This window comes from Penicillium rubens (genome assembly GCF_028828025.1).
Source record: "Penicillium rubens strain IBT 27055 chromosome Unknown utg000002l_segment0_segment0, whole genome shotgun sequence".
Classification (NCBI taxonomy): domain Eukaryota; kingdom Fungi; phylum Ascomycota; class Eurotiomycetes; order Eurotiales; family Aspergillaceae; genus Penicillium; species Penicillium rubens.
This window is the reverse complement of record NW_026890600.1, coordinates 7,249,499-7,262,274: the sequence shown is the minus strand read 5'-3', so window position 1 is coordinate 7,262,274 and position 12,776 is coordinate 7,249,499. Positions and strand designations below refer to the sequence as shown.

At 36.6% G+C, this 12,776-nt stretch overlaps 1 protein-coding gene across 1 annotated transcript; it reads left to right on the top strand.

The window, feature by feature from the left end:
• Positions 1–8,194: 8,194 nt before the first annotated feature.
• N7525_005225 (uncharacterized protein) lies at positions 8,195–9,103 on the top strand (the record flags this gene model as incomplete). Its single annotated transcript, XM_061213325.1, has 4 exons — positions 8,195–8,483; positions 8,532–8,555; positions 8,608–8,990; positions 9,056–9,103. The coding sequence occupies 4 exons, from the start codon at positions 8,195–8,197 to the stop codon at positions 9,101–9,103; spliced, it is 744 nt and encodes a 247-aa protein (XP_061070346.1).
• Between the last annotated feature and the right edge of the window lie 3,673 nt (positions 9,104–12,776).

Here is a 12,776-nt window from a genome sequence, read left to right as displayed (position 1 = left end):
CACTTTGATTTTGACTTTCATTTATTTTAAATACAGGCAAAAATGCAGGCAAAAATGCAGACAAAAATGCAGACAAAAATGAAGCTTTTACTATAGGAAACCAGAATGCAAATTAACATTGATATACAGATTTTTCATTTGTATACGGACTCGGTTAACCCTAGCAAACAAGCCCTATCCAGATCACGTGATTTACGGGGTGCTTTATAATCAGATAAAAAGGGGTGGGGGCGCGGGTAAAGATCAGACCGACCGCAGAAGTACTCTGTGGCTGGAGATATTCGGGGGCTATGTTTTTTACTAAGGTAATACCATAATAAATGGCACTCGTATTAAAAATTGACTACTAAGAGTGACTATCCCGAAATGGTACTAGTGGTATATCCGGAGTAAATATCGGTGTGCTAGCAGTATCTCCCATATCAAAAATAGGGTTATAGTAGTTATCCTAGAATTTATCCTATATATCGTCTATATCGTTATATATAGAGACTAGCCGATTCCACTTTACTTTTATAATATCCTATTATTTATTAATCTCGGCCTAGAAGGCTTTACCCTTCGGTATTCTAATATAGCGCTTAACGTAGTTATAGATAGCTAGCTTTATATATTTCTCGACGTTATTAAGGATATACTAGAGGTAGATTATAGTATTCGTACTCGGAAAAACCTAGTAAAAATAGTAATTAGTACGATACTAACTAACTAGTAGGAATAGGGATAGATAAATCACCTAGTTAAGCGCTTTAATAAGTGCTTACTCTTTATCCGTAATAATAGTTAGTAGACTAAGGTAAGGCTACTACTCTATAGTAACTAGCGTACTAGTAGGATCTAAATTAGGGGGTAAGGTATTAGGGGGTAAGGTAGGCTTAATTACTAATCCTTCTATAATAGGATTAGATCCTAGATAGAAGGATTAGTATACCTCCTTTAAGTAGTAAAGTACACTAGTGTAAACTTCCGCCTACTCCCTATTTATAAAGGTAATACTAGTATTAAAGCTTTTATTAGTAATAGATACCCTAATAATATTAAAGAGAGGTATATAGAATAGATTAGACTTATATATATATATAGTCTATCTATAGGATATATAGATAGGCCCGAAGTAATACTAAGCTACTTTTATATATTAAAAATAGTATACTAAGTCTCTTAGATTTATCGATAGTATACCGTATAAACTAGCTACTATCCTATAGTAGTTAATTAAGTAATACCTATATCGTAGTTATAGAGCTAAGCCTCTCTTTATTCTAGCGCTACTTTATATTCTCTAGATCCTTTACTATAATATAGCTTATAGCTTTATTTATATAGTAGGAGTCGAGGATAAAGCGGTTTAGAAGGAATTTCTCTACTATATTAATTATATCTAACCGGCTCTATCTTATCTCCCGCTAGCGATACGTAGTGTACGCTAATAGAGGTACACCTAGGTAGTTATAACTAGAATAAGTTATAGTTATAGTATAGGAACCGGTAATAGGATTATAATATAGTAAACCTAGATATAAGAATTGCTTTAACTAGATAATTAATAAATATAGAGTAGCGATATAGCTTCTTACCTAAAAAGGGGCACCCTATCCTATAGTATATAGTCTTACGTATCTTCTTAATACGCCGATCCTTATATTTTAAGCTCCGTTAACACTAAAATTGTATAGTAAGGACGATACCCTACGTATTCTTATATAAGGATTTCTTTAACACTATATACCCCTATATTACTACCTAGTTATTAATAGAGTCGATAGCTTCTTATATATCCCTAAATAACGTATTTACTAGAGGTAGAAGTATAGACTAGGGGCCTATATACTCGCTCGGAGGATTAGGATTAGGGGTATACTCGCTCGGAGGATTAGGGGTATACTCTATTAAAGATATCTTAAATAGATAAATTATAGTCAAAAATGTAGTTAAAAAAGAAGTTAGGAATATAGTCAAAAATATAGTCAAAAAAGAAGTTAGAAATATAGTCAAAAATACAGTCGTAAATAAAGCTATTCACAACGGGGATAGATAGATTTACTAATATAATTATTACTATAGGGTACTCTAATAACCCTAGTAAATTAGCCCTATACAGATTATATGATTTAATAGAGGTATAGATTAGATTAATTTAATTAATTTCATTAAAGTACTATATAGCTAAGGTAGCTAGGGTACTATATTTTTTACTATAGTAGTACTATAATAAATAGCACTAGTATTAAAAATTGGAAGCTAAGAGAGACAAATCCTAATTAGGACTAACCCCTATAGTTGTAGGGAAACCGCTATAATAGTAGGGTCTTCCCGCTACTAATAGAGTACTTACTATAGAGCCGTTATAAAAATAGATAGCTAGTAGACTTTCTAAAGGAGAATCTAGACTATCTAGTAAAGGGACGGACGGTCTTTAGTAAAGAAGGACTCTTTAGGAGAGAGATAGCGCTCGGTATTAGCGAAGGTATAACTAAGAAGCGCTCCTATAGCCTAGGAGTAGGATCTTTTTCTACCTATTATTATATAAGCTCCTCTCCTTTTTTATATACTAGACTTTCGGTCTACCTATACTATTAAATAAGCTCCTCGTTTATCCTATTAACTAGGCTATCAATTAGATCTTACTCTCTCTAAATAATCGGTTTAGGCTTATTTTATATAATTAGTATAGCGCCTACTTAGCGTATAGCCTTTTCGAGCTCTCTATTAAGCTTATCTTCTTTAATAACCTTAGTAATCTATCTTTATTAGATCTTTAGAGGCTCTATTAGATACTTTTTATAATTAAGACTTTTATTAAAAGTTATATCTTAAATAAATTTATAACTATTAGTATAGAGGAACTAGATCTTCTAAATATTACTCGCTTTATAACTAACTAGATATCCGATTTCTACTCTATAGTATATTTTATCTAGGGTGTTGATATATTTGCCCCCCCTTTGGCTATTCCTGCCCCCCCCCCTGCCTGATTCTGCCTGATTTTCTGGCAGAATTCTTTTCTGCCAGGTAAATCTCTACTTTTGGAATATTGATTTACATGGTAAAAAAATGTATGTTTATGATAAGAAAAAAATGCTTATTCCTGCATAACTGAAGCTTTTATTCGTATATAACCCCCCCTATTTTGCTTAGTCTGTATCAAATCTCCGTAGCGGCTCGGGCCTTAGCCTCAGCCTAAGCACCTTAGCGCCTCGACCACAAGATATTCCTACACCACGACCACGAGTTGTTCCTACGCCATGACCTCGAGTTATAAGACCAGGGCGCTAAGTAGTACCGCGACTCCTCGCCCCTCGGCCTCTACCCCTAGGTTCTTATGACAGTGCGTATTCGAACGAGGATAGGTCTCGGTGAACGGATCGGTCGTAGGCGGTAAGTAATATTAATATTAATTTTAATTTTTATAAATCTTTACTTTTTATAAAGGGTACTTATTTTTGTTAGGGGTTTATATAGTAAATGGAGGTACCACTAGGAGTGCTATACTTGACCAGAGAAAGCGGTGATTCAAAAAGGAAGGCGGTGAGAAGGGCGGTCAGCAGATGCCTGAATATCAAGGCAGGGGGGGCAGGAATAGCCAAAGGGGGGGCAAATATATCAATACCCTTTATCTAATTAAGGGATCCTTTAGATCTTTATATAGGCTTAGTAGCTATATACCCTAAGATTTAAAAGGTTAATAGGAGTAAAGGTATCTATTCCTTATAAGTAGAATTCCTATTATAGGATAATCTACTTCCCCGAATTTAGCTTTATCGGCGATCTATTTAATATATATATAGTAGCCTATACTACTTCTAGCTAGAGGTTCTTTAAAAGGGCTAAATCTTTAAAAAGCGCTCTTACTCTAATAATAATTACCCCTCTAGATCGCTTTATAAAGCCGTTTTACTCTAGGGTACCGATAACTATTATCTATATTATAATTTTATTCTTTTTAAAAAAAGTGATAGTCTTACTATCTATCGAATCTTTATTATCTAAATAGAAGATATAAATTAGAAGGTTAAACTAGTAATAAGGTAAGCAGAGGAAAGTATAGATAGCTTATTAGTAGCCGCTTTTCTATTTATATATCTCTCTTTAGTAATAGCGAATCCTATTTAGATAGAAATAAGAAAGCTAGATATAATTATTATACCCTAATTTAAATATAATTAGATTAAAATAAATATAACTAAATAGTCTAAAAGAGGTCCTTTATACTTTATATAAGATTTACTACTATTATCTATTTAGCTAATAGGTTTTATAGAGGTTAGGATTATAAGATTCGGTATCTATAGTTAGAGAGGAATCCTTAATAATTTCTATCCTATCGACTATAGTTATAAGCTTTTTAACACGCTTACTATAAAGATAACTAAAGCGCTAGTGCTAATAAATAGTAGAAGCTTTAGAAGTAAGGGGCTATATTATACGTCTTATTATATTAAAAGTAGTAGTTATAAATACTACTAGAAATATAAAATCTACTTATAGAAGTGTAAAGAAGTTTCTAATCTCTTCTAGTTTATAGAATATTTTACTAATATTTTTATTAATAATAGTAAGTTTATCGAAATTAGCTTTATATCCGTTCTTCTTTATTAGTATAACCGAAATTAGATTATAATAAAAACCGGAGGAATACTCTACTTCTAAAAGAGTAAGATTAATAGGCTTTCTAAAGCGTCCGATAGTCCTAAGTTAGACCTTACTAGTTCTATAGAGCTATATAATAACGTATTTCATAAGCGAGCTGCGCACACAAGCGAGCTACGCAGCCCAACCAATATGCCAATTTCAAATCCATTTATTTCAACCAAAACGCTAGTAAATTAAATTTTTAAAAAAACATTATCTATCTGGATATGTCTCTCTCCTATATCCTAGCTTCCTATATACTCCGCACCCCCGGGGGGTTTTGTACGCGGTTGTAAAGCTAATTCACTATACTAACCGGGACCGGGTTTAGCTGCTTCCACCGGCTATATAATTAGCGTAGATACTTCTTACACTAAGAGACCGCTCTCTACGTATAGATACTTCCTAGATCTAGCACGCTTTTACTTCTTCTTCTCGTTTTCACCGCGTAAATCACTCACTTCTCTCTCTAGAAGTGTAGCGGATTATATCGTTATTTAATAGGCTTTTAAAACCTAATTTATAGCGGAATTTAGCGGACTTAGGGGGGTTTTTAATCTAGTACGAAGTAATACTTTAATAGAGGAAGCTTACTTTTCTAATTGCCTATAGTTTAAAGGTGTTTTTAGATCCTAATCACTACCCTAGCTAGGGGGGAGGTAGGGGTTCGAAGCCGAATATCTAGCTTCGAAATCACCCTATCTAGTTTAAAGGGGACTAAACCGGTAGATTAGAAGCTATTTTTAATAGTATCTAATTTAAAAGCTTCTATCTATATAGTAGGATAAGCTTCGAGGAAATCTAATTTATCTATATAATTAGATCCGCACTGTATCCGGAATTCAACTAGTCTCCTATAAGCCCGTTTTAATATAGTAAAATAGCCTATATCTAGAGGTTATAAAAGATAGGATAAATACGGGGGTATATAGATTAGTATAACCCGGTTTTTTTTATAGATTTTATTAAACCTCGGTATTAAATAGCTTCTATAGCTATCTAGTATTAAAAGCCGATATACCCCCTTTATATATATAGTACTAGGGATAAATAGCTTTTTAAGCTAGCGAAGTCTAATTTTATTAGTAGTCTAGCCGTTAGGACTAACTTCGAAACGCTAGTCGGAAGGAAGACTATCGAACTAAGATTTAATAAAGACCTTACCTTTAAAAATTAAGTATAGTAGAAGGGCCCGATACGCAGCGGTATAACGGCCAGGGTTCAAAACTCTTTTTACTAGGGGATCTTGATGCCTGGATGCCTTAATGAGTACCGCCTTTTACACCGCTCTATACAATGTATTGTAAACATTCATATAAACATGAAGCCTTTTGCTCCCATACAAATCCATGCATCTCCATTTTTGGGGAGGTTTACCCTCTCCAGCATGAAAATGAAGCCTTTTTCTCCCATACAAATGCATGCATCTCCCATTTTTGGGATGGTTTACTCTCTCTCTCTCTCTCTCCAGTATGAAAATGAAGCTTTTTTCCCCCATACAAATCCATGCATCTCCCATTTTTGGGATGGTTTACCGACTCTCTCTCTCCGGCGCGGAATAACTAGTCCCGATCGATTACTAGTCTATATTAAAACTTCCCATTTTGCAAGCTGTCATCCCACAAATGTTTATTCCCTATACACTACTCCATATATGAACTATGCCGCGCCCGCGTATTGATCTAGAGCCCTATAAAGAAGAGATACTCGATCTCATTAGCCAGAACACCACATATGCAGACATCCGCGCTATCCTCGAAGAACGATACAACATCGTAATTAGTCGTAGTACCCTACAGAGATCTCTTGGTTACTGGAAACCGCCTATACGCCATGATCTTACTCTTACCCCTAGGGTAGAGATTTAAGATCGTGTTGAAGCACTTGTATCTCGGTTTAACACAAGCGAAATTCTTCGAATTCTCGCCGTAGACGGCAGACCTTCATCGGAGAGGACTATCAGAAGGATTCGAGCGGACCTTAATATTAAGCTTCGTCTCTCCCCTGATTAGCGATAGTAACAATTTGACGATCTCCAAGCCATTCTTATCTGTGAGAATATTATTGGTGAGGTTGAGGACTTTGGCTACCGTACTCTATATCGCTATATTCGTTCTATGGGGCTATTTTATACAGAGTAAGTGCTCTACTCTAATTCTCTATACTCCAATTCTCTATACTCCAATTCTCTATCCTATACTAACCTACTTTAGGGCCCAAATTGAGCTTGCGCAGCGTCTCCTTCGGCCTTAAGATGTACAAAGCCGGCTTCCAGGTTCACGGCGCGAACGGATAAACTATATGTCCCTAGGACCAAACGATGTATGGCATATTGACGGACATATGAAGCTCGAACCTTTCGGTATTGAGATCTATGCCACAATTGACGGATACTCTCGTTACATTGTCTGGATATACGTTGGTATAACCGCTCGCACTGCGGTTAGCGTTTTACGCTAAGCCACTAATGCTTTCTAAGAAAGAGGGTTTCAACCAAGGAAATTCCGATCTGATCGAGGTGTAGAGACTGTTCTTTTAGCTGATAGCCACTATGAGCTTCGTCGCTAAGCTGATCCCTCTGTCAAACCTAAAGACTGCTGGATATATGGAAGAAGTGTTAATAACTAGCGTATTGAGGTATGGTGGGGGATGTTATCAAGGGCAACCACTGGGCTCTTCTATGTAAGTGCACTATAACTTAATATTTAATTTGATTCTATACTAATTTAAAAGAAGCGCTTTTTTCGCCGCCTAGCACACGAAAACTGCTTTATAAAAGATAGTATTCCTGATTAAGTATCTCTTCTTGCAGTCTATATAGAAACTATACGGAAGCGAGTTAAATCATACACCGAGAATTGGAATACCCACCCTATCCAGCTCTATGCTCGCCAAGAATATCTAGTCCCAGGAAAGCCAGCAATGAACTTTCACTTACCGAAAGGGGATGCGAAGGACTTCAAGTGTGAGATTGACTAAGATCTAGTATCAGACCAAGCACAGCTCTTAAAAAGGCTTTAAGATGATATATAGGAATGGGATCCTAATGAATACCTTCCACCGCCCACATTTGTATGGTGTCACTAGCAGCTGGTTGAAATTGGAGAAGAGCTTATAGGGATACCGTTTGACCCTATAAATCCGGATCTTCGGTTTACTAGTGACTCTAAGTCTCTATTTGAAGCGGTGTATATGAAGCTACGGGAGCGAGCATATAGGCATTGGGCCTCGGGCTAAGATCCGATACTCGACGTTTGTATAAAGCCAATAGGTGCAGCTAAGTGGGATCCTAATAAGGAGCATGCAGTGGATGAATTGGGAGAGAATGTCTCGGAGATATTTGATGAAGAGGAGTATTAGGAGTATGTCTCGGAAGGGTAGAAAATGTATTTAATATTACAAATTAGCCTAGTATATGAATCTATCTATAGATGTCTCGGTTAAAAATATCGTTAAAATTAAAATACTATCTAAATTAAAGCATTCTCTATCTAGGTTCTTTTATCTATCAAGTTCTTCTATATTTTTATTCATCTACACATTTGATATACTCTCTACCAATATGTATTTGTCAGATGCAGCACAAGAGGCTTTTAGGACCCTCTTACGGGAGTTCGACTCTACAACTCCTACACCTACTTCCTTAGTAGCACCTATAACGCCGGCAATACCTTCGTCAGCAATACCTTCGTCAGCGGGGCCTTCGTCAGCGGGGCCTTCACCTACACGAGCCCAGTACACAAGCACTCGGTTCGCTGACCTCCGGAGCAATACAGTTAGCGGAAACCGCCTTGCTTATACTAAGAAGTTTAAGGAGGCAGAGGAAGCTCGGAAAGCCGCTGAAGAGGCGAGTAAACAAATCACTATGATAGTGATTTTCTATCTCTAGGAGAAACCAGGAGAGACAAATCCAATTCCGGATGGTATGTATTTCCTATATAATCTAGAAGCAAAAGCTAATTATTACTTTTATAGCTTCAGTTTCCGTTAACCTTCGTCCTAAACAAACGGTCTTGAATATCGACAGCTTTACGAGGGATTACTTTATTACAGCGCTACCGAGTATCGTTGATTTCAGTCTAGGGTGGACGGACAAATGCTACTTTGCTGAGGAGATGCAGTACGCGAAGGGGAAATATAGTCCTCGATGGATATCGGGAGTGGATGATTCCTTTGACGGTACTGTGAAGGAGCTTGTTGATAGGCTTCCAGGTCGGAAGGCGAAGCTCCATGTGGTTGTGAAGCGGTATAAAGATACGTATTCATTCGAGGCTGATCTATGGGAGGATGAGGCCCCTTTCCATGTAACTACACCAAGTCCAGCACCAGTGGACGCAGAGCCAGTGGACGCAGAGCCAGTGAGAGCAGAGCCAGTGAGAGCAGAGCCAGTGAGAGCAGAGCCGGTGAGGCGGAAGCGGGCTAGATCTCCGGTTACAACACCTCGGCGGAGCCATCGGAGACGGAGGGTTAGATAGATATATGGATTTGTAAGTAGGAATTAAAAAAAAAAGCTTCATTTTCATGCTGGAGAGGGTAAACCTCCCCAAAAATGGAGATGTATGGATTTGTATGGGAGCAAAAGGCTTCATTTTCATATATGGAGAGGGTAAACCATCCCAAAAATGGAGATGTATGGATTTGTATGGGAGAAAAAGGCTTCATTTTCATGCTGGAGAGGGTAAACCTCCCCAAAAATGGAGATGTATGGATTTGTATGGGAGCAAAAGGCTTCATTTTATAATAACCCTATAACGTCAGCAGAAACAGCGTACTTTGCTTATTAAGGCATATGTAATAGTAATTCAGGTATCTTAATTTTTCTGCCGTTTCAAAGTGAGGCATTCAGGCATCAACACCCCCAAAAAGCGAGTTTTGAACCCTGGCCGTTATACCGCTGCGTAGGCCCGACTAGTAGTATTTGTACACTTAATAACTATCACCTATTTACGATTTCTAGGTTATAAAAGTGCTCTCCGACTATAGTATTCGCTTCTCGTAATCACCCTCGCTATCGCTATTAATCCTATCGCGAAACTAGTCTTATTAAAGTTATAAACGTCGTCCGGGTCGATCCTAAATTATAAGATAGTTTTTTAAACTAGATTAAACCACCCCTTTATAACCTCCGGATCCTTATATTTCGCACGTTTATAGTTATACCGTTTCGAAAACTAAGAGGATAGAAGAGAGCGTCTTTTTATATAGTTCGTTACCTAATTTTCGCCGACCGAAAGAACCGGGGTAGTACCGCGCTTTTCGAGGAGAAGATTCGCTATTTCTCGCACTATAGACGGCCGGGGAGCTAATCCCCGGGAATCTATAGAGAGAATCTATTTTTAAAGAGTTTCCTCTTTAATTTCTATTAGTTTATACGAATTTATACGAGAATTCGCGCGAAACGTAGTCCTATAAAGACGCGACCGGAGGGTTGATTTAGGCACTTCGAATCGGCGTGCTACTCTACGAATAGCGCTAATTTCTTGATTTTTAATAGCTTTAATAGCTAATAAGATCCTACCCTCTCTCTCTATTAAATTTCTAGAGGATTAGGAGCGGTTTGGTGGTATAGTGGGTGGTTGAATTAACTAAGTGCTAATTCATAGACGCGTTTTTGGTGGGGTGCGCAGCTCGCTTGTGTGCGCAGCTCGCTTGTGAAATACGTTAGTAGGGAAACACTATTGTTACTCCCGTTTCACTATTATTACGCCACTAGTACCACTTACGGAATGGTCACTCTTAGTAGTCAGTTTTCAATATAAGTGCCATTTATTATAGTATTGCCTTAGTAAAAAACATAGCCCCCGAACATCTCTAGCCATAGAGTACTTCTACGGTCGGTCTAATCTTTACCCCCTACCCCTTTTTATCTGATTATAAAGCTCCCCGTAAATCACGTGATCTAGATAAGGCTTGTTTGCTAGGGTTTACCGAGTCCCCCTACAAACATTCTGGTCTCCTATAGTCACTTTCACCTACACTTTTATATGCACTTTTATAACCCCCTTTCTATCACTTTTACACCCCCTTTTTTATCAATTTTCATCTATTTAACTATCCTGATTGGTATTATATCAATTAAGAAATGCACTTCGATTTAATTTTTAATTAGTGTGAAAAATCGATAACAAATAGATAAAAATAGATGAAAATAGATAAAAATAGATAAAAATGGATGAAAATGGATGAAAATGGATGAAAATGGATGAAAATGGATGAAAATGGATAAAAATTGATAAAAATTGATAAAAAAGGGGGTTATAAAAGTGTAGGTGAAAGTGCAGCTTTTACTATAGGAGACTAGAATGTTTGTAGGGGGACTCGGCTAACCCTAGCAAACAAACCCTATCTAGATTATATAACTTATGGGGTGCTTTATAATCAGATAAAAAGGGGTAGGGGCGCGGGTAAAGATTAGACCGACCGTAGAAGTACTCTATAGCTAGATATATTTAGGGGCTATATGTTTTACTAAGGCAATACTATAATAAATAGCACTTATATTAAAAACTGACTGCTAAGAGTGACCTATCCAAATTGGGTACTAGTGGCGTAACAATAGTGAAGCGGGAGTAATAATAGTGTTTCCCTAATAGTATTACTTACTTTTACAGTCCCCTCTATCTCTTTAAACTCGATAAAAAGACTTTTATTATTAGAGATATACTTATTAGTTACTAAAGGGAAGCGCTATTAGTAATAGAGTTAACCTACTAGTAATAGACTAGTGCCCCTTTCGGAAAGGTCGCTCTTAGTAGTTAGTTTTTAATATAAGTGCTATTTATGATAGTATTACCTTAGTAAAAGATATAGCCCCCGAATATCTCTAGCTATAGAGTATATCTACGGTCGGTCTGATCTTTATATACCCCCCCCCCCCCCCCCCTTTTATCTGATTATAAAGCTCCCTATAAATCACGTGATCTAGATAGGGTTTGTTTACTAGGGTTTGCCGAGTCCCCCTATAAATATTCTAGTCTCCTATAGTAAAACCTACACTTTTATCTACACTTTTATAACCCCCTTTTTTATTAATTTTATCAATTTTACACCTATTTCTATCTATTTTTATCGGTTTAAAAACGCACTTTGATTTTTACTTTAAATTAGTTTTAAATATAGGCAAAAATAAAGCTTTTACTATAGGAAACTAGAATATAAATTAATATTAACATTTATATATAGATTTTTTATTTATGTACGGACTCGGTTAACCCTAGTAAATAAGCCCTATATAGATCACTTGATTTATAGGGAGCTTTATAATCGGATTAAAATAATCGGATAAAAAGTGGGGAGGGCCGATCGTAGAAGTACTCTATAGCTAGAGATGTTTAGGGGCTATGTTTTTTACTAAGGTAATACTATTAAAAGTAGCACTTATATTAAAAACTAACTGCTAAGAGTGACCTTTCCGAAAGGGGCACTAGTCTATTACTAGCAGGTAAACTCTATTACTAATAGCGTTTCCCTTACTAAATTAACTAGCTATCTATCTCTAATAGAGCTTTATATACTATTTATAAGGAAAGATATATTAGTTAGTAATAAAGATAGTGTTGAGGCTACGAAGGAGGACTGCTAGTGAGAACTAGCATGAAGGGGAAATCGGGAAGAAGATGATACTATGAATCTATGGAAAAACAGGCTGTATATGAAGCCTGTACTAACAAAGGAATGGCAAACTGACAAACTGACATATCAAACTGACAAAGCAAAAGCTCAGTCTGCACAAAGGGACAAAGGCATAAAGACATACCATACCATGCATGTCAACACACCCCCCCAGACTGAGTATCAAAAGCAAAAATCAATCTGGTTTGTATAGTAAAAATCATAGTAAAAATCATCAAATTAGTCTGTCATTTCCTTCTTGCTCACTAGTAGTTTTCGAATCCTTTCGAAGTCGACTTTTGGTAGTGCTTTTGTTAATGTATCTACCGGGTTTCCCTTGCTGTCGATAAGCTAGATATCGATCTGCTTCGTCTTTATAGTATGTTTCACAAATTGATATTTGATATCTAACCACTTAGTTCCTTTATTGTAGGAGTCCTTCTTAAGAATTGTAACGGTATTATCGCTATCCGTATAAATTGGAATTAGAATTAGCTTCGTGTTATCTAGTAATCGTAGTTAGAGAAGGATCT